The sequence below is a fragment of the Melanotaenia boesemani genome, chromosome 19 (genome assembly GCF_017639745.1).
Source record: "Melanotaenia boesemani isolate fMelBoe1 chromosome 19, fMelBoe1.pri, whole genome shotgun sequence".
In the NCBI taxonomy this organism is placed as follows: domain Eukaryota; kingdom Metazoa; phylum Chordata; class Actinopteri; order Atheriniformes; family Melanotaeniidae; genus Melanotaenia; species Melanotaenia boesemani.
Genome location: NC_055700.1, coordinates 27016899 through 27044199, shown reverse-complemented (window position 1 = coordinate 27044199; position 27301 = coordinate 27016899). Strand labels below are relative to the sequence as shown.

At 38.1% G+C, this 27301-nt stretch overlaps 1 protein-coding gene across 1 annotated transcript in view; it reads left to right on the top strand.

Annotated features, from left to right (window-relative positions):
• Window positions 1-24257: 24257 nt before the first annotated feature.
• Window positions 24258-27301, top strand: part of onecut2 (one cut homeobox 2) — a 39212-nt gene continuing 36168 nt past the window's right edge. The window contains exon 1 of the mRNA XM_041970952.1: window positions 24258-25950. Coding sequence (XP_041826886.1) covers window positions 24726-25950 — 1225 coding nt within the window. The 5' untranslated portion in view covers window positions 24258-24725. The remainder of the gene's footprint in view (window positions 25951-27301) is intronic.

Sequence of the window (27301 nt, the reverse complement as noted above, 5' to 3'; positions counted from 1 at the left end):
TTCTGCAAACTATAAAACTAGCCTTTTATTTTATGTATTTATTTTGTTTGTTGATTTCAGTTTAACTGTTAAAAGAAAAAAAGACTCTTATCTTATTTTTAGTTAGTTTAAAAAAAATCAAATAAACGCTCACCTCTAAACCAAAAATCCTAAAACCAAAACATACACTGAGCAGTACGCAGTGTTGACTGCACATCCAAAGCTGTGTGGAACTCATTTGATCAGCATTTTAAATACATACAGAATGAAATATGTCCTTACTTTATTTCACATGTGCATGAAGAAAATAATAATAATAATAATAATAAAATATTGAATTTTTTAAAAATCTGTTTCCACCTGCATCTGTAGGTGCCGAGCAAGTCTATTGATAGTTTATTGTTAGCCAACAATTTCCTGCTCTTTAACAGGACTTCTGCACTTCTTCACTCGGGTGATGAAGTTTCCTCTGCATCATGTCGTAACTGGCCATGGGGAAAACGGAAAACGTCCAGTGGATGGAAATTCACTGTCAGATATGGTTCTGAGTTTAGAGAGAAAATTGGTACTCACGGGCAAACTGGACTTGACACAACACCAGCTTTTTGTCCCAGTTAAAGCTAACTTGTAAAGCGATGTTGATTCTGCTTTTTGAATCGTCTGGTCACGCCGCTTTTTAAGTTCCCTGTTTTGCTTTATTGGTGTAAACTGCTGCTGTGCTGCCTCATACACATGGTCCTGCATTTTTCTTTAATTAACAAATTTAAGATATTTTCCAACTTGCAAGGGAAGTTACCCACTCTTCTTTATCTTCTCCTCTGTGCACTGGCTCGCAGGGAAAACTCGTAGTTGGTGCTATTTGTCCCTTACTGGCAGCTGTAGTTTCAAAATGGCAGACCGTCATGGCGCTGCCCTACTGGCTTGCCCATCAAATGTAAAATATTTTGCTTTTGGGGAATGTGTCAGATCATTAGTGGAGGTTATAATACACCCATGATAACACATATGCATACACTGATTTTGGCCAGTAAACAACAGAACGTGTTACACAACGTCCGTTTAAAGTGTAAAGTTAATGCGCATGTTTCAAGTGTATAAGGCTGAAGTGTAGTTTTATCAGATAGTAATTTTGAAGAAATACAAGATAAAACACAAACTGTCGACTAACACAGGATAAGTATTCAAACAAAGAGAGTGCAGCACATGTAAGTAAACATATATAAACAAATATACATGAGTATATATAAACATGTTCTGTATGTAACAAGATATATAATAAGAACAAAACACAAAAGCAGGGCAGATGTGTGCACCACATACACCACCTGTGTCAGAGCTGCTCATCCTAAGTTTCTATTTAAATTCAGGCCTGTTGAGACAAAGTTAGATTATTTAGTGAATCTGTGTTAGAAATATGATGGAGGCACACCAAGCCTAAATACCATGCTGATGTTAACATATTTACACCATTAACACTTTTCCACCAGCTATGCCATCTGACTGTGTTTCCATTACCTAAAAGCATCGCCACAAAGAAAACAAACGACAGCTTGGATTTTCTTTCTTTTTTCTGCCTTTATCAAATCCAAGCTTTGATTTTAAATCTCTCTGTGAAAGAAACATCAGTCCACTGTTTCTTTCTGAGAGATCATCAGTGAGAGGAAGAAGCTTTTTTACAGCCAATTTTTATCTGGAATTGAACAGAAATGTCTTCATGTCAAGCAATGAGTCCAGCATTAGTTTCCATGGTAATCAGCAGGTTCAAACGGAGGAAACATCCAGGTTCAGCTCGCTAAGCCACCAACGTTGCATACATTCCTCTGTCTTTGTGGACGCTTAATGAAGCCCACTGAATAATGTAACATCTGGGAGGTAAATGGTCAACTCCATTCATGTTGAAAGAGCATAGATGCAGGAAGTTGTTGGCGAACAGTAAATGGATAAGCTGCGCGGTATCTGTAAAGGAAGGTTTGTGTTTATCACGATGATCTGATGAGTTCAAACACAGTTTTGGACATGAAGGCTTTAAACATATCCATGTTTTTATTATGATTTCCAGGTCATGTGACGTGTCTCATTAAAATTTGATCAAACTGAGATGCTCGTTTCTGTTTTTTTAATTTCTGTTTCGAGCACATGTGAGAAAACGTAAAGCTGTTTATTTGCATTTTGGTTAAGGACACAAACTGGAAAAATAAATGGTTTTTCTGTTTGTTTTTCTCTTTTTTCAGTTTAAAGGAAAACAACTCAGGACACGGACTGATGTTCAGGCTTAAAGAAAGTTAGACTTCTCTCTCATTTCAGCTTCTTTGTTGTGTTGATGTAGTTGGTTTGAAACATTGCCAAGCAACATACTCTATAAGCTGATCATAGAGCTTCAAGCACAGTTTTTTTTACACGATCGCTCATGAAGTTTCCTGTTGCTGATAAAAAAAATCTAATTCCTACATCTGCATTTGACTGAGGTTGATGGTGAACTGGTACCTGAAGCACCACCTTTACTTCCTGTGGTGGTGTGCAGTTTATAGCGATGCTAAAATCGCACTCATGATGCTTTTCTTTTTGACCTAATCGAATGTGACTTGACCAGAAAACAAACTGCACAGTTTTCAGTTGTATTTTTTTTTTTCTTCTTTTTCCATTTTTTTTCATTAATGTGAGGAACTGTCTTTAAAAATATCAGCTCGTTTCTTTTGTTTCATGGTTCTTGCTTCGGCATCAAGACATCTCTCGCAAGAACGCATGTCTTAGTTATTTTCCACCCTTAATAGAAATATGGTAACTGCTGCATCTAATGCCAATCAGCTATACTTGCAGTCTAATTACTGCAACATCTGTAGTGGTAACAAGAAGAGTTGATGCTCCAGCACAGGCATCCTTAGTAACTAATAATAGAAAATTACTTTAGTATTATGTGCTCATGGGTCGCCCATCTTTTCGTTTGCTTTTCACCTCGATCTCAGTAACACTCGTGTAAAGATGTGTGGCTACATCTTGCAGAGTTTTGATGACATTGTGTTGATAAAAGCAAAATCACTGACAAACAGAAACATATTCTGACTTAAAAACAGCGTTGTGGTAATTCCTGCTACATGTGGTGATGCTGCCATGACATCAAATCTAAGGACTCAGCGTCACCCCGTCTCCTTTGCATCAGTGGAGCTGCCATACATGAAATAGTAGAGAAGATAGTAGATAATGTTTCTAAATAGATTGTTCCATCCATCACCATGGCAAACAGAACACATTCGCTTTTCCAAGAGGAAGCTTTAGGGATAAAAGGTTTCCACTGATACTCCAGTATTTGTCTGTCTTTCCTTGTTCTCTGTGTTGTTTTTATTTATTGCCTGAGGACGGGGGCAGAAGAAAGGGGAGAGTGAAGAGAATAAAAAGATATGGTTGTGGAAATTCTTCATAAAACCATTGGTGAGAAATGAGTCCATAAAACTCCAACTGACATTCATCATGCAGCAACATAAAAAACAGGTTCAACAGTACAAGACTCTGCAGAAGTTGTTTACAATTCATTCTTCTGCCATGAGCATTGTTACTGTACTCAGAGTCCCCACACCCCTCTCAGCCAATCCTGGCTAGTGCATGAATGAAACAGTTCAAAGTAATCTAAACTAGCCCTCAGCTCAGTCAGACTGCAGCTGGAGTCGGACTATAGCCTAAACCGTGCGGTTCCCAACCTTTTCTGGGTTTTCATTGTCAACAATAATGCACCCCTCCCCCCCCAACCTGTGACCTTCTTGTTGTGCTAACCACCACACCACCGGGCAGCCATTTTTTTTTGGGAAGGAAGAGAAACTGGGAAAAAACACTTTAAATGACTTTATCTATTGTCCATATAAATATGTCAGCTGGAATCTCTGCTCAGATTGATTTCAGTCAAATAGATTAAATATTTATCCGTGTAGACGTAGTTGATGTGAACCAAAAATATCCATTATCCTGTACACACGGATATGCAACTGGATAATCTGAAATGACCCTGGGAGGCCTCTTCCAAAGAGTTTATTGTTAACACGAGCTCACCCCCATAAAGTTCTATAACTTAAATCCAGGCAGAATAGCAACATGTTGAGAAATTAAATATATGTCATTAGTCATGATTAACCAAACTGAAGTCAAGTAATTAATCACAACTGACTTTTTTAAATCTCCCGGCAACACTAAAAAGATCATGCTAATGCTAGTTAGCAAGCGTTGTGGCCATGAAAATACCGCCATATCTTTTACAATAATCCCATTTTTTCACATCTGTTTTTGTGCATTAAATGGTGATATGCGTGTTAGCTCCATGTTCCCATGAATTTCCAATTAGGCCTGTTCTCTATTTATCCCCAACTATGTTTTATGTTTGCTCATAGAAAGAGAAAATAGAGCAAAGACAGAAAAAGACTTCCTGGGGGATATTGTTTATTTTTATGTTTAATCAATATTATCGTTGGTGGTTTGGAAGAAGTAATTATTTTGTCACATATTTCATATTTTATGTTCAATTTAACGGAAAACGTATTGGATTATTAGAAAATGTAGAAATTAGGTGCTGTACTTTGAAGATATTGCAATCTTTTCACAAGGGCTGATTGTTGCAGCTTGTTATAAATCTACAAGTGGACAGCATCAACTGGGAAATTACTGAACAGCTGCAGGATGTCCTCCATCTCCATCCATCACCCTGACACTCACACCCTTACTTTCCACTTTTTTGCATGCAGACCCTTTCCTCTCTGTTAGTGTTGAACGTTGCTATTGGACTGACCCAGAACATGCAATGAAGTGGGACCTTGCAACCGTTGGCAGAGTGTAGGTCAAACTGACTAGATGTTATCCAGATGTAACCATTTCTTGTGTTAAAAGACATTAACAAATAGCAGCAGGTACAGAACTTCAGATTCACTGAGAATTAAAACAACATCTACTCAAGGCCATTAATAGTAATTTAGATATCATACAAAATATACAATTTTTTTTTGTATCACATTGCAGCTACTCGTCCCATCACTCTGCAACTACAGAGTGGGATAAATTACTCAAAATAAATCACTTTCCTTTAATTCACCAGTAATGTTTGCTGGATTTTTTCTTTGAATTCCCCCTGTGTTGTTAGGCCTATTTTAGGGGGTCTGGAGTCACCCTAAAATGTTCTCAAGAACAACAACAAAAATCATGAATTTATTTGTTTCATTATTGCGTTAATGCTTGGGATGTTAGTGCTCGTGTGAGCTGTGTTTATCCATGTCTTCATTTAAAGTCCCAATAGCCAAATCCAGTCTGTTTATCACCCGTTTTCATTCCCACCTCTCACTGCATCTGCAGCACGGGAGTCACTAACTCCAGCTAGTTAACAGCAAAAACTTAATAACGACAACTTAATAAAGATCTCTCCCTCCTTTCTGTCACCTGTATACAGACTGACACAGGACAGGGACAGAGAGGATGGAGACAGGAGGTGAGTCTGAAGGATTTAACAGGAAGTCTGACTGGAAAAACGTGTGGAGTTCTATTACTATTCAAATAATATAAAGAACCAAAATTATTAGAGAGGATTAGAGAGGACATGGAGGTCAAGCAGACGTATGGAGAAAGAGACCAAACAGATCTAGAGATCGAAGAAGCAACTTCTTCCACTAGTTGGTCTGATTTAGGTAAGAACTCCAACACCAAACAGTTGACACTGAACAGACAGGATAGTTTTGGCTCACAGAAGACAGCTTTTTATCCCTTTCTGAGGCAATAACAAAGGTGAAGGCACCCTAGATAAGTTTAGAGTTTAGAGTAAACAAAAAGTTTTATTCTGATCCATCTGTTCAGATATCATTATAAGCTTTAAATTCTCTCCTGGTTTTTTCTATTTTATTCTACATGAAAGTAAAACTACAGCGTAAAATCATCTCCTGGTTGAATCAGTCTGCAAAGCGGAGACGGTGACCTGTGGCCGGCGGCTCGGTGCTTATACAGCACAGCGAGAAGGTTGCTGGTTCAGTCTTGGCTTGAGCTTTTTTGGACTTGGTGTCCTCCCTGTGTATGCATGACCTCCTTCCACTCATCATGCCTCATCGTCGTCATGATTTCACTGCTGGCTGATAGCATTAACTTTGTATGGCATCTCCTGAGGGCTAAGCCCCCCCGACGTTAATTCCTAGAGACATCCCTGTTGAAATCTATAGTTTTTATGCATCTGTATACTCAGGTTTTGGGGAATGGGTACAACTACATGAAGCCACTTTTATGGTTGCTTGTTGGTGTGTTTCTTTGTGTAAGGTTAATGCATCTCGTCATTTGTAATCTTTTAGTGATAGTAATACTACGGACGCATTTTGCATTCACTTAAAAAAAAAGGAAAATCAGTTTTGAATAAATGAGGTCATTTTACAAAATTTTAAAAATATTTGTATTTAAATAAAAGTATGTCATTGATTAAAAAAACAAAAAACAAAGGGAATGATTTTTTTTAAAAATAAAATTGTCATGAATTCAGAAAAACCAAACAAAATATTTTTTGTAAAATGATCTTATTAATTCAGACAAACTAAGCTTTTGTTTATGTTTTTTAAGTGAATGCAATACCTCTTTGTTCTGATCCAAAGCTTTTTCTTTTTTTCTGTTCTATTTACTATCTCTGATCCTTTAGCCCTTTAAATATCAGCAATGTGAATCTCTTTTATGAGAAATTCACATTCAAGCATATGTGTTTTTAGGCATATTGAATGTGAGCATATTCTTCCCTGCCGGGGACAACCTGGTCCTTCCATGTGTTTTATACTTATCTGTGTATATGCTACAGTGTGTAAGTGTGACTGGAGAACTGGGATCATTTTTGTAAACTTAGGTGCAGTTCTGCCTCTTGCTTTCTTGTTATTGTCTCCTGTACCTCTTTTGAAAGTTAAATATATCTGTGATGTTAAAAATGTGTGATTTTCTATTCAGGACTAAAGATTGTTCACAAGAAGATTAAACTTAGTGCTTGAGAGGAAAACATTTTTCCTGACTTGAGCACATTATCTGCAAACTTATGAGACTGGATGATATCTTATCTGATTTTATTTTCTTGTGTTATTATTTCTCATTGTCATGATACCATTAATATGAGGTAATATTTCTGCAGAATGTTGTTTTTTATGCAAACTGAATGAAACTGAAGCTGCTTCATCCATCTTTATGTGTTTTAGAGATCACTCAGTCAAGCTGCTTTTAAAGTATTCAAAATATTCAGACTAAAAAATGTTTTATTCATCTGATACTTGAAATAATAAAAACATATATTTACTCTTCATTCCATTTTGTTATATCATCTGGATTATCAATTTCTTCAAAGTGAATTGTGGACTTTTTTGCATGTTTTGTTCCTTAAATCATGTTTCTGATGACCAACGAGGCTCAATCTCTATAAAATCCAACTTTTGGATGAATGAAAAAGAAAAGCAATGTATTTATTTATTGAAAAAATCCACGTGAAGGGTCAGAAAAGCAAAACTACTGGAGGACATCAGTGGAATCCAGTCTATAAGGTGGGTACTGTAAAAGATGTCAGCCATCACACACATGGATCACCAGTATCACTACACTAGTTTGAAGCTAATTTTAATGTAGTTTCCTAATTAATCAGCCTTACTGACACCTGGCTACACATTTCTAAAAGAGATCTTGTCCCTGTGCAAGTATCAAAGCAAAGGACTAACACAGACTAAACAAACTCATCAGAAAGGCAGAGTCTGTCATCGGGATGAAGCGCTCCACTCTGGAGGAGATGGTTAGGGACAGAATGATGGCGAAACTGCTGGCAACTCCCATCCCCTCCACGGCACAGTGGACAGGCTGAGGAGCAGCTTCAGCAGCGGACTCCTCCATCCTCCCTGTCTGAAGGAAGGATACAGGAGGTAACACCACCTCCCACACACTCAGGACTATGTATGTGTGTGTGAGTGTGTTTGTGGTCTGCTGGGAGAATCACAAACCTCCTTCAGGCTTTGGATGCAGCAGTCTGTCTCTGAAGGAGCTCTGCAGGTCAGAGTTTGCGGGGAAACAGAGCTGCTCTGTACTGGGATGCCTCAGTACAGCAACAGATGCAAGCTGACGTCAGATCGAGTAAAATCAGTCACTGATCAACACGTTCGATTTCACTTCCATCAAAAAGGCTGAAATTACGATTTATCATTAACTCACTCACATAATTACACACACACCAAGACTGTAGCCCCTCCCATCAGCTTCACGTTTCTGTTTTGATTAATGAAATCAGGCTTCACACACTTACTTTTGAGCCCACCTTCATTATCTAGTTATCTTGTCAAAAACAAGCTTTGTTTTCTTGAGATAACGCGATATATGATCCCAATATCAGGAGAAATGGTCTTTGTTATCTCAAGATAAGGATTAAGAAAAGAATAAGAGCCGATAACGGCCGCTTTCAGCGGGGATGTTGTCACTTTCAAATATTATTATAACTTCTGTATTTTATACTCTCAAAAATCACACATGCACACACACACACACACACACACACTTTTGTTGTCTTATCTAAGATGCAGAGACGATGTCAGGCTGCAGCGACCTGCAGGTCAATGCTGTGAACTTCAGAGGTCAAAGGTCAGGCAGTGTCTTTTGAAGGTTGCTGAGAGGAAGAAACACTGATAATTCTGTCAGAAAACAGAAAAATGTTATTTTCCTAAATGTCTAAACTGTTTGCAAAACTGTTTCTTCACCCCCCAAAAACGCCCGTCTGTTATTTCCTCGTTGAGCCAAAATTACCAACAATACGAATAATATGAGGAACTGCATGTTAAATGCAAATATGGCATTAATTAAGGTGATAGTTGTGATATCAAAAAAATCCAATTTAATAACCACACTTGTTGTTCAAGGCTAACCAGCTAAAGATCATTACCAGCTGATTGTTGCCTAAAACCAAAGCAGGAAGTAGCAAAAGTCTTTTACTAAAATGTCATTATGTTGTTTGTTGTTGTTATAAACTAAAAACTAAAACTAACTCAGAAGGGGAAAAAACTATTTTAATTTCATTTAAAACAGAAACATGTTAAATAACTCTTTAAATCAATTAAAACTAATAATTTACATTTCTGGATAATTATAAAACTTTTTTAGAAGATATACATATGTCAGTCTTCCTGCTGATTAAGTGATTAATCTTCACGTGTTTCTATCAATATCTTCTCCATCACTTATCCAAACTCTCCTTTTTCTGCTCCTATTGCCCTTAATTCTAAACTATAAGGTCTAATGATTAAACCTTGAGCTCTGACCATTTTTAAATTTAAAACAGATGTTTAAATTTCTATCCTCACTGTTTTTAACCTATTTTGACAGAGAATACCAGCATGCTAACAACAGTTCCACACATACTGATGTAAATACACGTTAGATCTTGTTTTGTGAACATTAGGGTCTTAACTTTTAAATATTGTGGAAAATAAACGCCATTGTCCTGTCTTATGTTGCTTTTATAGGTGATATGTTTATTATTTCTCCAGCCCTTTTTCTAAATAATAAGAAGCACCATGAAACCAAAAAATTACCAAAACATTAAAAGATAAGAAATGTGTTGTTAAAACCTCGACTGTCATTTTCTTTTTTCTTTTTCTTTTATTTATTTATTTATTTTTTTGTTTGTTTGTTTTGTTTTCTGCAGTAAACTTATCACTTTTCCTGAGGGGGAATATTTAGGGCAACAGTGCTGCCAGAATGTAGGTCAGCATGTATGGAAATCAGAGGGGTCAGATGGTGTGCGCTGGGGTTGATGACCTCCGACCTCCGGCTGCTCCATGTCAGCAGCTGCTAACAAAGGACAACCTGCAGGAGTCAACAGCTGGAATTAAACCAAGCTTTTGTTAATGGATTCATCCCTATTCAATAAAACAATTAGTAAACTTTCATTATTTAAAAGTTTTTTTTTACTTCACGGCTGTCTCCATAATTCAATCAGTGAAAAGAGTTAGCATCTAAAACACATGCCTTCACATTCTGATACTCACTTATGGATTTTTTCTTTGTTTATTATGCAAAGTAAAACATTTTTACACCAACACAGATGGTTCTAATAATCCAGCTTTACTGATGAGTGTAGGACTAATTCACAGCTGACTGGAACAGACAAATGAAAACATTTAAATAAGCGGAAAAATAAGCAAACCATTGCATTTCAACACAAAACTTAAGACTAAAAAATTAAAAACTTTTTAAGAACAAATCCTAATTTATGATGAGCATTTTAAAATAAAAAAAATGGAAATACGTTCCTGTCTTCAGCCAAAAGAGACCGAATAGAAAATCAATAAAAATGCAAGAAATAAAATAAGGAATGAAGACAATGTCAATTTATTAACATGGAAATAGCTGCAATCAATGAGACAAAATGATTTTTTAATCAATCTGAGCCTTTTATGACAAAATTTAATATTAAAAAAATGCAAAAAGAAAGAAAAAAAATGGTTTGCAGTTTATTTACAATGAAATAAAAACAAAATAAATACTTGAAAATCTGAAGAAAAGCAGAAGCAAAATAGTGGAAATAAATAAATAAAATGAAATAAATGAAATGAAGATAAATTATAGATAATTCATATAAAATAAAAACATGAAGAAAAGTGAGTAAAAGCAAAGAAATTGATGAAATAAGTGTGATAAAAAGATTAAGAATAAACGAAGGCCAGAAGGGCTGTAACACACACACACACACACACACACACACACACACACACACACACACACACACACAAAGACACATTTGAAGTTTTTTTGTTTTTTTTCTTTGTCTTGTTTAGTTTTTGTGAAATTCCCGGTGAGGACTACATGCGCCGAGTCTCTTCACGGGATCCCGGGTTGACTTCATGATGCTGGGATCTGGTCTCTGTGCTTCCTGGTTCAGGATTTCTGACTCCAGTTGTGTTTCCAGGTTTGTTTTCCTGCTGCAGGAGATTTTAGAACCAATCAGAAAAAGGTGTGCGAAACATTTCCCACCAAGGTGTTTAAAAAAGGAAAAAAAAGTCATTCAAATTTAGAGAATTTACCAGTTTTTATTTATTTATTTATTTTTGGTAATAAACCATCTTTTCTGACCTTCTTTAACCTTTAACAGCTCATCTTTCTCCTCTTTGATCAGCAATGACAAAACTCTCAGACCCAAATCAATCAATCAAATGTTGCCATTAACAGAGCAACATGCCAGAGGACATTGATAAACATGCAGGAAGGAGGAGGAGGAAGATGACCGCCCTTCTTCAGCCATGTAGTTAATAAGTGAGGACTCTAACTAACCGGCTGCTCTGTGTCAACATGAAGAAGAATGTGAAAACACACGTCGGCCAACGTTTGCTTTGGTGGATTTTCTGCTGTGCATCTTTGTCAATATTGAATTTGTAAAAAGGAGTGTAGAAAGTTTATTTAAAGGTATTTTAGTCATCACGCCTCGTTAGCTGGCCTCGCTCCACCTCTTTTACTTTAACGTGGATTATTTTAGCTAACATTTTATTTTTTTTTCCCTTAAAGCCTGATTGGTCTTTATCTGGGGAGACATAATCAAACAGAATAACAATGCTTACTTCAACTGTTTAGACCCTAAAACAAGAACAAATAATAAGAAGTGACATAATAATAACAGGGACAGGTGATAACAGAAAATTCTAATTTCTCTTCTATTTTACTGAACTTTACTCGAGTATGAAAAGGCACGTCTTCCTTTACTTTAGTCTTTTTACGTCTTTTATAAGCCACAAAAACATGTAACTGGCAGCTTTTACCAAACAATTTTAATGAAAAGATTTCTGAATTCTGTTGGTATTTCATGGAAAACAGACTCAATAAATATCAGACATTTTATGTGAGAATTTCACTCAGCTGGCTTAATTCACATTAACAGCATCAAAATATGTTGCTTTAATTACAATAAAATAATAAAAAAAAAACCGCTACATGGAGAGAGAAAACATTTTTTTAGGATGTTCATTGAGTTTGTTTTAGAGTCCTGATTTAAATCTGACAGCACTGGGAAATATGGATGAAAACAAGCCGATCCTGCTGATCTTTTAGGAGAAATGTGATGCTTTTTGCTCTTTCTAACTTTAGTGCTCTTACAGTTAGCTGGGAAAATGGCTGACAGGGTGGGTTAACCATCACCTTACTTAAAAGTTAGAAAAAGCTTTGATTTTATCTTTTAAAACATGCCTATCAGCGAGGAAGGAAGACAGCGAGAGGTGAAGGCCAGCTGAAGATACGAGAGCTCGGGCGATGACATTTCTGTTCTCCGTATGGAGCCATTTGGACATTTTCAAGCTAAAAGAAGTGTGGGTGAAATATTTTTACTTATTAACCTTGATTGGGAAAATTGGCCCATAGATGTACTAGAGGGGGCTGCCATATTTCTGTACCTGGGGAGGAGTTGGAGGGGACAAGGGCCTTGCTCAAGGGCCCATGGTGCTTCACCCCAGCATTGTGCCCCATGTAGTCTAACCCTTAAACCTGCACTCCAGGCCTACCAACAGTCATAAGTCAACATTGTGATTCAGAGTAAGCACACACACACACACACACACACACACACACACACACAAAACGTGCAGACCGACATTGTTTTTCCATACAAATAAATATACAGCCTACACACATATATGTATTTCTACAAATTATTTTCATGCACTCAAACACGAACTTTAAGCAAACTATGAGACACATGAATCTTCTCATTATTTCTCTTAAAGAAAATTAAAAATGAAAAGAACATTTAATTTATTCCTAAAGTTTGACCGAAAGTCAGATTTACAGATGCTGAGAAAAGACTGATCAGAGTTCAGACAATTAAAGCTTTCCTGCCGCTTTGGTTTGTATTAATGCAACCTGCACACACACACACACACACACACACACACACACACACACACACACACACACACACACACACACACACACACACACACGGGGCTCGGCAGTGTGAACTGAGTGCAGATGAGAAGCAGAGCAGTGGTCGGATCAGCGAGCTGCAGCTCTGAGAGAAAACTGAGCTCAGATGGAAGTTTATCATTATTATTGATCAGAATTAGCATGAGCTGCTGCTGCTGCCTGTGGCCATGTTCTCTCTGATGTCTACTCAAAATACACGTGTGTGTGTGTGATTCACACACTCTGCTGCTGTGTGGCTAAGCAGAGTTAATGAGAACAGATGACGAGCATTCGTTAGAATAATAAATATTTTCTTACCGTCTTCACTTTATTTTGTCCATTTTCTACTACGTGTGAGTTCAAAAGTTCAAAAAAACATTTATATTTGTAAATTCATATTAAATTATTTTCTTTAAATTGTTTTACATCATTCAGGCCACCAAACATAACTTATGACTGATGATTAACGTTGAGGCCAAGTCTTTAACACTTTAACCCCCCAGTAACCAGTTCATTCAAATAAGTCATTGAAACAGTTTTTCTTTGTAGGAGTTTTATTTTTATTATTGTTGTTATTTCTAAATTTATGTTTGTGCACATTTTACAGTACAAATAACATAATTTAATACTTAATACATACTTACTTAATTAACATAAATACAGGCCAGAAGTATTTAGGTTTTGATATTTATATAATAAATTCTTTCCAACCCCTTTATGTATTTAGAATTATTTAAAAACAAAGTAAATATAGTAACAAACAAAAAATAAGAAAAAAAGACAGAAAGAAAGAGACAGGAATATAATTAACTAATAAATAATAAATAACAATAAATACTATAAAAATAAATATATAAATAGTGTAATATAGTGAATTAATAAAAAAAACTAATTGATTAAATCAGCAAAACAAATAAAATGTAAAAGGACTGAATGATTTAGTAGCTGATTTAAAAACAAATGAATGAAGGAATAAATAAATGATTAACCTCGTGGGGACATATAAAGTGGTTTAAATTGAATTATTTATGTTTGTCTTGTCATGATGCTGCGTCATCATCAGTATAAAAGAAGTAAAATAATTTTATCAGGTTTGTTCTTCAGCATATCTTCACCCAGGAATGTCGTCTTTGTGTTGTTGCACCGTTTATTTTATTATTTTTATTTCTTCCTGCTCCTCTGTATATGTGCCGCTTTCATGTGACTCATTTTCCAATATTGATCTTTTATTTTTTTCACTTGTTTCTTGTTTTTTTTCCATTTGGCTGCAAGAAACACTAAATCTGCTGCTTTACCTTGAGACATTAAATGTTGTTTCTTCAAAAAAAAAAAGGAGGTTTGTTCTTTGTCATACTTATTTTATTGACCCATTTTTTCTGTAATTTATTTAGTTTTTCTTAAAAATTTAATGTTACTCATCAAAATCTGAAATAAACTGGTTGCAACTAATTGGCTGCAAAAATCCATGAAAATCAGAATTTCATGTGTGATTTGCTGCAGTTGGATATTGAGCAGCTAATATCCAGATTGATCAGGGCGTGAGATGAAAGCCGGTTAAATGAGTGTTTATTTAGAGCTGGAAACGCACTGATAATTGCTTCGGTCACATTTGAATACAGCAGGTCGGCCCAGCACGCGGCCATTGTGCTCCCATTAAAATGTGATTTCATGGTCAACAGAGCTGCAACAAAGGAGGCAGCAGGTCCGAAAACTTTGAAAAGACTCGAGAGGAAGAAGAGGAGGAAGAGAAGGAGGAGGAGGCAGAAGTGATGTGCTTTATTCATTTTTATTCGTTTTTAAAATTACTCAAGTCAATGTTTTGAATGGCCAACAAATATTGCTTTAGAAAAAACTAAACCTCTTTATTTAAACTTGTGTAACTGAAAAGAAACAGTAGAACATGAGTTATTGATAAAAAAATAAAAAAGGTATGGGGTGAGAGGAGTGGACCCTCTTAGCTGGTTTATAAGTTGTCTGAATAACGGAGAACAGTTTGTTGAAATACATCAGGTGACATCAAAATCAATCATTAGTCTAAATTAACTATACTTACACCAGCAGAAAAGTCAAACCCATAAAAGTAAAAGTCCTCGTTTCATTACTCGAGTCTTACATTAAAAAAAAGAGCAGATTTTAAACATTTGGTCATAATAATTTCCTGGAATGTCTCCTAAGTTGAAAAGCTGCTCCCAGCTGACCCTCAGCTTTCAAAAAGCCTAAAAGAGGAGTTTTTCTTTGCCTGGAGGTGGAAGGTGTACGACCAGCGTGCACATACTGAAACGGCCGTGGACACAGGATGCAATGAGACCACAGCAGAGTCAAGGAGACAGCTTACTCGCTGCAACGCAAGGGATGATACCCGATGTGATGTCGATAAAAATCTGTGGCCAGACAGACGGGAACATCTTGATGCACAGGAGTGATTTAGTATGTTCAGATACATACAGTAGTGTGTATGTACTGTTAGAGTAGCATATTGTTTACAGTTGTGCACAACTCTACCCAAGCGCTGATACTTTATCTAAGTGACTGAAGTGTATGTTTTTTTCATGATGCTGTGAACAAATTACTGTAAGATGGCAAAATGTGAAACAAATGCAAACTGTGTCATGTATTCAGTTACTCTACCAACAACAAAAACTTTACTGTAGTTTTCAACTGACTGTACATCTAGTGTGTAGTGCTGTCTTTGGCATTTTCAGGTAGTGTCTCTGAGATCTGACTGGTTTGTATTCAAAAACACTTACAGACTTAGAGACTCAATAAAAACATGACTAAGCTGTTTGAGCTTGTTCTACTTGGTGGTGAGAGGACTTTTTATTTTGATGGCTCTGACAGTTTCATTGATATAAAAGTTTGCGTTTGAGGAATGAGCTGTCTATTTTTAGCAAGTGACGCGCTTTCGCAGGTTTTCCACCACGTTCTGCAGTTTGTACTAATTATTTGGAGAAAAGCACTGACTGCTGTGCAAATGTTAATTCTGATGTGAGAAATGCACCAAAGTGACTGAGAACCTGTGAGAATATAAGTCAGGTGTCCAGTCAGCTGATGAGCTCCAGCAGAAATAGAACTTAATTAAAGGCTTGATCTTAATACATTAACATTAAATTTAAATTAAAAAAGTATATCATTTTAGTGAATAGAGCTACCAAAATTAATAAGAAACATGGAAATTTCAGTTGGAAGAAACTATATAAACTGTATTAATTAAAAAAAAATATCAAAATAATATTCAGTTATTTATAAAATCAAAGATTTTTTAAGTCAGTCGTCGTACACGTCTTACTGTCCCATCAATCAACTATAAATTACTTATAGTGGAAGTGTGGTGATATGGGCTTTATCTCCACATATTATCCTAGTATCTATCATCTACCATCAGACACAATATACTTTTGCATGTTTCTAATCTTTGTTTAGTCACTCCTTTTTTTAGCGTCTATCATTTTAACATTTTTCATATTACTTGCACTGATAATCTTTCTAATGTAAAAGTATGTCTGGTGACTTTTCAAACACACTATTCTTTGTATGTTTAAATATAGTTTCTGTGAATTTACAAAAGTCTTTTTAAATCTGAAAGTCTATTCTTTGGCTCATCAGGTTGGCCTATATTGTGATGTAAAAATTATTGTTTTAATCTAACACAGACTTTACTCATTTAGATAAATCAGTCTGAATTTACCTGAGTTTCTGCATCTTTCTGTCTCTTCATCTGTTCATCAGCATATCGTTTCTATTTTATGTTTCACATCAAGTAACATGGCGGCCATGAATGACCAAAACAAAGTTAACAGGACTCACCAGCAACCAACCACTGCAGGAGGAGGAGGAGGAGTTTACAAGCTGGACAGATGGACCACTGCTTTAAAACTGCTGGGTCATTTAAAGAGAGAGAGAGAGAGAGAGAGGATGACACTGGTTCCACAGAGAGAAAAGAGAGGGACAGAGAGTCAGTGGGACAGATGCGAGGCAAAGCGGTGCTGTGTTTGTCACTAACGCTATAGATTAGCATGTGGTCTCCAGCACAAAGCTGCAGATCAATACTGCTGCTCTGAACAGCAGATGGCCGAGAGAGAGAGAGAGAGAGAGAGAGAGGGAGAGAGAAAGAGGAGGAGAATGAAGGAGCAAATGTCCACAACAAACCTGCAACTCTGCAGCTTCAGTCACAGAAAAGTGCAGAAGAAGAAGCTTTCTGTCTACCAGTTCACTCTTCATCACATGTGCATTCATCCTAATGAGAAGATTTATTATCATGTTCATACATCTGCAGTTAATAATGTTGATGGTCCTCAGTGTGCCTTTCATGCATTTTTCTATTTTAAAGCTGTGAGGATGGCATTTCTTCATTGGCCACTTCACTGGAAATTAGTGGGACATCTAATACACACAATACACACTATATAACGAATCAATAAATCAAGCAAAGAGCAGTTGTCCACCAACCAAAACGTTGGTGGACTGATTCCAGGCATGCTGAAGTGTCCTTGGGCAAGATATTGAGTCCCATGTTGCCTCCCAATGTGTATATCAAGGTATGAATGTGTGTGATCGGAGAAAAGTACTTCCTATATAACAACAGAAATGCTGTATGAGTGTATAGCTGTGTCCCAGTTCAGGGTCTGCACACGTCGGAGTGAGCAGACTACGGAGTGTCCTACATAGTCTCCAAACTCCGTAGTCCGCTTAATGTTCGTGAAATGGGACAGCCTACCTAGCCAACAACAATTTCCCATAGCAGCAAGGTAGGACGACAAATCACTTAAACCTCCGAAATTACTAAGTTTGCATATCATCAGACACTTTAGTGAACACCGACCTCGTAATAATGTAAAAAACAACAACAAAAAACCCCAAACAAAAACACTGTCTGATGATCTGTGTGTAGAAACATTAACCCATTAAAAATACACAAATATCAAATACTACAGAATTTTAATGCCACCAATTTGTATGTTGGTTTTGTCAAATTTCTACTAAAGTATGATAAAAAAATAATAATAATAATAAAAAATAAATTAAAAAAAAGTTTGGTTACTTATTTGCTATCATCTTCTGTGCAATGAATTCTGCCAGAAACGAGGCTGCGAAGAATAAATCACCAGCAGCTTTCGTTTAAGGCCAAACAAAGTGTGGATTTAAATGCAGCCAACGAATCCGCACTTCGAAGTGTGCAAACCAGGGATCTCCAACTCCGGTCGTCATGAGCTACTGTCCTGCAGGTTTTGGATTTTTCCCTGATGCAACACACCTGATTCAAATGTCTGGGTCGTTAACAGGCTTGTGCAGAGGTGTGTTGTAGTAGGAGACGTCTAAAATCTGCAGGACAGTAGCTCACGAGGACCGGAGTTGGACACCAGACCCTGAGTTAGAACACAGCTTATGTGTACAAATGGGTGTAAAAGTGCTTTGAGTGGTCAACATATGACCAGAAAAGGGCTAAATAAGTACAGTCCATTTACCATACCATATTATTTTATAAATATTTTTATAGATCTAATTAAATTGAATTAAATAAAAGTAAAATATGATTAACAAATAAAAAGTATCACTGCATGAAATGGTTAAGTGATATAAATGATATTGAATGGCACCTGTGTGCTTGGTTGTTTATCCTAAGTAGTCTTACAAAAAGGGGGAAAGTTTATCATAAACTGGAATAATATGGATCATATAATGGATTTTGACTGGATTTTTAAGGAACTGTAAAGAATTGGATTGACAGTCTGTAAATCGTCATTAATTCAAGCTGAAGTGAATTGATGTCCCAGAGTTATTTCCATTTCATTCTATCAATTTCCCTCCATTAGTGTTGAAGTTTGCTGTTATTCTGGACCATATCTACTAATCTAATGTCACCAGAAAGTTGGGATTATCCTTGTCTGTCTGTTTTATGTCCATATCTCGTCAAATACTGCTCAGGAAACTCCAGTTAAAACCTTTGTGCAGCTTCACTGTTAAAATGAGAAAAATTATAAAAAAGATTTCATTACCGCATCATATGGTAATATTTTTGATGTACAGTAGTTAAAGTGATAAATTTTAAAATGAAAAGTAACAACATAATTTATATTTTACAGTTTCTTTTACAGTTACAGCACAGCTGTTATTCATCCACTGCTGAAAGTAGACCCTGATAGAAACTTCCTCCTTATGAGAAAAATGCATATGTGGAGGGAGGCTGTTTACTTTAATTTGTGTCCTTGTTATTTGCCTTTTCTTGGTGTTTGTTGACAGATGAACTTTACTTACTGTTATGTATATTATCTAACTGTTAATTGTGTTTTCCCCAGTAGATTAAGTACAACAAACTGGAAGTAATGTGTGTGTATTGATTCAGTCCCAGCCTTCCAGCCTGTTTGTAGATCAGAGCTGACCGTGTGGAGAAATGTTTTGGAAACTTTGAGACCTGATAGAAGCTGTATAGGTGTTGCATGCTCAGATTCATTTCTTTTAGATCCTGGTTTATGGAAAATCAGGAGAATTGTTTCAGCAGCCATGTCACTGTTTTGTAAGTCTGCTCCTCCACCTCGTCTTCCTTCCTCCTGCAGACTCCCTCTTTCTTCATCACCTCTTATTCCTCTGCAGCATATTTTTCTTCTTCTTTTTCTCCTCCTGCATAAGATGAAGCATGAAAATGAAACGGCCTGTCCTCCAGCAAGCTTTTCCTACCGTCTTCCCTCAGGAAGACAGCTGAAAGTTTCATGAAGAAGCAAACAGACCCCCTACTTTGCTCTCCGACAGCTGATCAAAAGGAGAAAATGGGTCAGGCTTCTGTTCCTTTGCCCTTAATTACAAAATGGCCTTTAAACAAAGCAACATCTGCCCAACTATACCCATCCTGCTCCTCCTCCTCCTCTCCTCCTTTAGCATCTCCTGCATCTTCCTCTCTTCCTAAACCTCATCCTCCTCCTCATTATCAAGTCTCAATTTGATCATACTTTAATGTTTGAGACTTCTAACTAAAAAAATTGTTAAAACATGTCCAAAAAATTCTTTTGGTCAGTACTTGTGCGTTTCTGTGAACATGTAGCTTGTTGACGCTACATCATATATATAGAGAGTGAGACTGAAAGGTTGTGTTTGATTTGGTGGTCAGCTGGAGCACCACAAACACTGTACTCTCACCACTTCACTTCACACTGTACTTCCAATACTATGACGCCTGTCATCTGCAGAAACGCTGCAGTTGTGGGGAGTATCAGAGATGGACAAGAAGCTGAGTACAGAGAACTGGTCAGCAGAAACGATCGCCTCATCCTGAATACAAACAAAACAAAAGTGATGATTGCTGACTTCAGAATGAACAAGAGTAAAAACACTGTTTACATCCTGAGAGAAGAGGTGGAGGTGGTGGAGGAATACTGGAAATGCAACATAGCGGCATGTAAAAGGAACAGAGTAGACTCTAAATTACTGTAGAGTACACTGCTAAATGACTGTACCACTGCAACACCTAAATTTCCCAACTTGGGATGAATAAAGTACTTCTATCTATCTATCTATCTATCTATCTATCTATCTATCTATCTATCTATCTATCTATCTATCTATCTATCTATCTATCTATCTATCTATCTACCTGTCTGTCTGTCTGTCTATCTATCTATCTATCTATCTATCTATCTATCTATCTATCTATCTATCTATCTATCTATCTATCTATCTATCTATCTATCTATCTATCTATCTATCTATCTATCTATCTACCTGTCTGTCTGTCTGTCTATCTATCTATCTATCTATCTATCTATCTATCTATCTATCTATCTATCTATCTATCTATCTACTTCTGATGGATGTATAGGGAAAGTCAGAGCAGAAAATGTTAGCTGTGAGAAACTGGCTTATTGAAATGATGCTGCAGAGAGAGATGCTGGGATGAAAGCGAAAAGAGGTCCAACCAAATGTTAAGAGTCTGATTTTTATTTCTTTTTAGGATGGGCAGCCTACCCATGTAAGAAATGAAAGAAAAAACAAGATAGATAGATAGATAGATAGATAGATAGATAGATAGATAGATAGATAGATAGATAGATAGATAGATAGATAGATAGATAGATAGATAGATAGATAGATAGATAGATAGATAGATAGATAGATATGTGCTTCTTTTCTACCAACATAAAATAATTTATTACAGTTTTTATTATTATTTTTATTTATGTGGGGGCAGTAAGTTGTTTTGTAAATCTACATATTTATTTCTAAGGGATCTGTGGAGGGATGCATCGCTGTGTTCATCACACTTCAGGAAGTTGACCTGAGTTCAGGTGAGGCCGCTCAGCATGATTGGAAGTGATCTGAAACGAAAGAGAGGCAGCTTTCTCTCCCGTCCTTTTGTACTTATACAATCCTGGCTGCAGCGCTCACACTGCGGATCACATTGTGTGAAGAATTTTCACACAAAGTGAGAAATTGATTTTGTGTAGCTTGAAGCACCCGTGTACTTGTATGAAGCATGTTGCAGGTTTACAAACCCATTGTGCTGTGAACACAGCGGAGCATTTAGCAGCTGAAAAGCCAGATATTTCCCTCAAGAGTTGGCAGAGACCAAATAAAGTAAGACTGAATATTGGACTTCTATTTTCCAGCTGTCCACTTACAGAACTCTGACTGATGCTGCAACAGCAACTTATTCGTAAGGAGGACTTCTATTACCTAATTTATAATGATGACAAACAGAGAAATTGCTATAAAATGACCCAAAATACAACAAAACGTCAAAGCAAAAAAGAGAAAAATAAAAAAGGGGAAAACTCTCATTAAAAGAGGCAGTAATGAAAAAACTGCTGCTTTCATTTGTTATTTTTAAATGTCTTTATTCTTATTATCTGATGATGGATCAAAGAGAGGGAGCCAGAGAGCGAGGGACAGGCACACAGTTATTTGTCCTTCAGAGTGTAATGAATTGTAAAGCAAACCAGCTACAGGTCATAATGCTCTTTCAGTGCAGCTCCCACGTTCATCGGCTCGCCCGGAGACTGTCGATAACATCCCAACACGTCAACACGCCCTTTGCACTGCTGCAGCCTGCTAACATCTGCCCAGCAAACCTCGACCAACCAGTTCAAACATCAGAAACATGTAAATCTCTTTTTACTGCATCGTTGCTGGACCTGAAATATCTTATACCATGGAAGGTTTTGTTCAATTACTTTATTTTCTCACTTTTACATGTTAAGCATGACATGATGTGAAAGGATAAAATTATTTTATTTAATCTCATATTTAATGTTAAAGCCAAGCTGAAATGTCGACCAGCAACGTTTCTCCATCTTCTATTGTCCAGTGTTGGTGAGTGTGTGTGAATTGTAGCCTCAGTTTCCTGTTCTTAGCTGACAGGAGGAACCCGGTGTGTCTTCTGCTGCTGTAGCCCATCTGCTTTAAGGTTGGACGTGTTGTGTGTTCAGAGATGCTGTTCTGCAGACCTTGGTTGGAACCAGTGCTTATATGACTTCCTGTCGTGTTTCTATCACCTCCAACCAGTCTGTCTGAAAAATACTGCGTATCAAAAACTTCATGTAGCAAACAGATGCATTGATGTCACGTGTCGATAAATGAAAGCTGTTGGTATGAAGAAAACGAAACACAATGAGGAAAATGCAGCTATTAATTTTTTTTTAGAGCAGTTTGTCATATGTCATAATTGCAAGATCCGGGAGTGATGTCATGTGTTGTCATCGCATGAGACGGCATAATGAATCATACTGTGGTGTCATGCTCAGTCACATCATATTAGTTTCACATTTTAAGTTATTTCCCTTTGTCAGACTTCCTATCATGCCCTCTTGTGCAATTTAGCTAAATATTGTTTCATTTCAGGCTCATCTCAGGGGAGGATGAGTCTGACTACAGAGATGAGGTCAACGGACTGTCAGCATGGTGTTCAGAAAACTGGACTGCCAGTTCAGTGAAGAAAGCCCAGCAGCAACTCCATTTCCTGGGGGTGTTCAGGAGGAACGAACTGGAGGAGAAGCTGCTGGTGTCATTCTATAGAGCCACCTCAGAGAGCATCTTGACATACTGCATCACAGCGTGGTACACAGGAAGCTCGGCAGCGAATAGGAAAACACTGCAGAGGATCACAAGCTGCTCTCTGCCAGCCTGGAGGACATCGCCAGCTCTCGCTACCACAGCAGAGCTCAACACATCATCAAAGACTCACCCCAGTTACCACCTATTTGATCTGTTACCCTCGGGACGGCGCTACAGGTCACACAGAGATCGGACTAGTAGAGTAAGAGTCAGTTTCTTTCCCAGAGCAATAAACACACAGTATTCAAAATCACACAGATAAGAAATACTCAAAAACGAGCAATAAAGTGCAGCTGCTCACATTTCATTGTTGTACAACAATGACAATGAAGGTGATTCTGATTTCATGTAAAGACATTTCCCATAAACATCAAAATGTAATTACATAACGCTGTCATTGGTATTTAATAGCAGCCTAAACTGTAGATTGCTTTTTTTTAAATAAATGTTTCATTTCAAAGTGACACCAAGAAAAAAGGAGTCATAGAACATGAAATTCTAGTTTTCCTTAACAATTATTTGCACATTGTCTGGGAAAAAAAGAACATTTCCTTACTTTGGAGGAATTCTGCCATGTTGGTTCTATTTTATTGTGCATTAATCATGTGTTTTTACTTTGTCCCACCTTTATTCTCAACAATCAGAAGCAGCAGCTGATAAGATGAGGACTGAGACCAGATCAAATTTTAATGATCCCTGTGGGCAAAGTGCTTCTTGTTGCAAGAGCTGAGGCGAAACAGCAGCATTGTCAGTTAGTTGCAAAGTATTCACACATTTACAGGGTGTTTGCTTTTCTGTGCCACACACAGACAATTCAGTGAATATCACTATAAAGACAGATGTAAAAGTGCTTCACAGATTGTCCACACAATCAGTTATGAAAGATTGTCTTCACAGACTGAATCAGTTTCATGTACTTCTGATGCAGGGTGGGGAAATCTCCCAAGCTTCATGAGCACACACCAAGCTACTTTACAGAAAACATGAGGGGACTATGCTTATGGTGAATTCCAACGTGACTCTACGGTTTGAATATTTATATTTTCCAATCACTTGTCTTTTACAGTAGTTTTGGCACATGTTGGAATTAAACTCTTAATGCCTGTCGTTGCAAATATTTGCACTTCAGGCCTTTGTCTATTTGTGTATTCATTTGTTCGCTTTCTATATCACAAATTTATTATTTAACTTTAATTAGACAAAAATTAGACAAAAATCCTAATATAATAAAATGAGTAATATATATATATATATATATATATAGAGTCATTTTTAATTAAAATATTTGAAGATGTGTAGGCTATATTGAAGACGTTCCGTTCAAATTCCACCTATTAAACAGCTGCAAACATTCGTAATGCTGATTGGCCAGTCTATCAGTAAACCGCGCCTCATAGGTCTCTGTTCTTCATTCTGATTGGTCAACTCTGCCGTCAGTCCGGCGGCGTTTTCCCCTCTCCTCCCACGGCAGCAAGTTGGGTTGAGCGGTCGGTTAGGGGACCGTGGACAGCTCCCGTCTGAAGAGCAGAGTAACACAGGAGGAGGAGAGGGCTGGATATGGGGGAGCCACAGCACAGGCCCGTATGATCGAGATAAAAACACTTTTTTCCATGTGCACATACCGGGGAAAATACACAAAGACGTCGTGCTGGAGAGGCCTTAGGAGGACAGGGAAATAACCGAGGGAGTGAGGAAAAGGGGGAAAACGGCTACTGACCCATCCCGGCGCATCACGGGAGAAGCTGCGTTAGAAAGGAGGAGAAGAGGGAGAGATAATTCCGCTCGACCTGATGGACTGAGAGGACAGATGAATGAAGACTGCCTACACTAACGCCTATAGATGCCTGGCCAAGGATCTGGACGCTTACGCCATGAACACGGACATGACAATGGACGGCATTGGCAGCCTGCATGGCGGGGTGGCGGTGAGCTCCGTGGCCCCTGATGTGGAGCTGATGAGCGGCCACAGCCCGCACCACGGCCGCGGGAGCTCGTCGGTAGCGGCGGGGGGACACGGGGCGGCGGCAGCGGCTGCGGCGGCGGCAGCGTCCACCCTGCGGATACATCAGGACCTGGCCGCTGCAGCCGCGTCATCCCGCTCTGCCATGGTGTCCGGCATGGCCACGATACTAGACGGCAGCGGGGAGTACCGGCCGGAGCTGTCCCTACCGCTGCACCACGCCATGAGCGTGCCCTGCGACACGTCCTCTCCCGGGATGGGGATGAGCGGCACCTACACTACCTTAACACCGCTCCAGCCGCTGCCCCCCATCTCCACCGTGTCCGATAAGTTTCACCACCACCATCACCACCACCAGCGGCTGTCCGGGAACGTCAGCGGGAGCTTCACCCTGATGCGGGACGAGCGGGGACTGCCGGGCATGAACAACATTTACAGTCCCTACCACAAAGACCACATGTCCGGGATGGGTCAGAGCCTGTCTCCGGTGCTGGGTAACAGCCTGGGTTCCATCCACAACACCCAGCAGGGCCTCCACAATTACGGCACCACGACGCACGGAAGCCACGACAAGATGCTCAACTTCGACGCGCACCACACCGCTTCCATGCTGGCCAGAGGGGACCATCACCAGCACCGAGGCCTCGGTGGCCCGGCGGCCGGGATGATGCCACACCTCAACGGTATGCACCACCACGGGCACCCGGCCGCATCCTCGGCGGGCCACCACCCCCACCACCACCTTCAGTCTCCATCCCACGGGCCCATGTTGGCTTCCACCCGGGAAAGACCGCCCTCTTCCTCGGGGACGCAAGGAGGGAACAGCTCGGGGCAGCTGGAGGAAATCAACACCAAAGAGGTTGCGCAGAGGATCACGGCGGAGCTGAAGAGGTACAGCATCCCCCAGGCCATCTTTGCCCAAAGGGTGCTGTGCCGATCCCAAGGGACCCTGTCGGACCTTCTGAGGAACCCCAAACCCTGGAGTAAACTAAAGTCAGGCCGGGAGACCTTCAGGAGGATGTGGAAGTGGCTGCAGGAGCCCGAGTTTCAGAGGATGTCGGCTCTCAGACTAGCAGGTAGGAACAGAAAAATAACAAAAAGAGGAATTTAAATGTCCACTTTTTAATTTTCCTATAAAAAAAAAGAAAAGAAAGAAAACTAAATCCCGATTTATTATGAAGCTGCTGAATCTTCCGTGTCTCCTCTCATCGCTGAATGGAATTTATTTAGAATCACAGTTGTTGTGATTTCCATTATTGATCAATAACAAAAAGTGGATCCATGGGAAATGACAAGGTCACGGGATTTCCCTCCAACAATCCCATCTCTCTACACGGCTGTCCAGACTTTCCTTAAGCTTTTTTTTTAATTAATTTTTTTTTTTTTTTTTTTTGCAAGCAAGGCAAAGAAACATCTCTTTTCCACTAAATATAAACCATTGTTCCTCGTCTAAATTCCACATAAATTAAGGTTAAATACATTTAAAACGAAATTATATTTGAGTATTAAAAACGAGGAAATTCAGAGGAATTATTTACATTTTTAGATAATATTTAATCCAATTTGATGCAAAAGGGTGATTACTTTAATTACTTTTGTATGTAAATTAGCTGGATTAGATTATCCAACAGCTGATATTGCGATCTTTTGTTTGGAGGGGGCATTTGTGGCAAACAGCGAGGAGAAGAGAGGATTTGTGTTTGATTGTGTGGCGCTTGATCAGCAGAGCTGTGACATAAACATGAAGGTTTGTGGTCGCTAGGTGGGTCTGGTGCCCCCTCTAGTGAGGAACCAGCTTTCAGTCCCACCAACGAGCCTCTGTTGTCCCCAGCATGCAGCAGGGATGGGGCAACGTTCAAGGTCCAGATTAGGAGAATATTGACTTTTAGACATTTTTTTTTCTGTAAATTTCGTCTGGTTTGGTGGTCTTTTCTGTAACCAGATGCAGACCATTTGTCTTTAAATTATTTATTTATTAGATTTAAAATGTCATTTGTGTGAATGTTTGAGCTTAAAAGGTACTTTCACTGTTATATTTAAGTTATTATGCCTAATTTGGTATTTTCTGGGGGAAATTCACTATTTTATTTTTTTATTTTGATATTTAACAACTATCCTCAAAAGCAGAAATGAGTCTTTTTTTCCAACGGATATAGGTTCAAAGTTTACAGAATTTAATTGTTTATAGCCACAATGAAAAACATTGTTGGATATTTCTTATTAACATTCATTTTCATTAAATTCATCATTTTGTTGTTTAGTGAAAAAGATAAGCCATTTTCATTGAGTTCAGTGGGATGTTAAATTGTTAATTTGGTGGAGAAAAACAGCTTTTCTAAATAAAAATACAATTGCCAAATGTAGTTTGACTGGAAAGTGAAATAACATTTCTCAACTTTTGAAGTTGTATGTTTTGGTCCAGTAAGC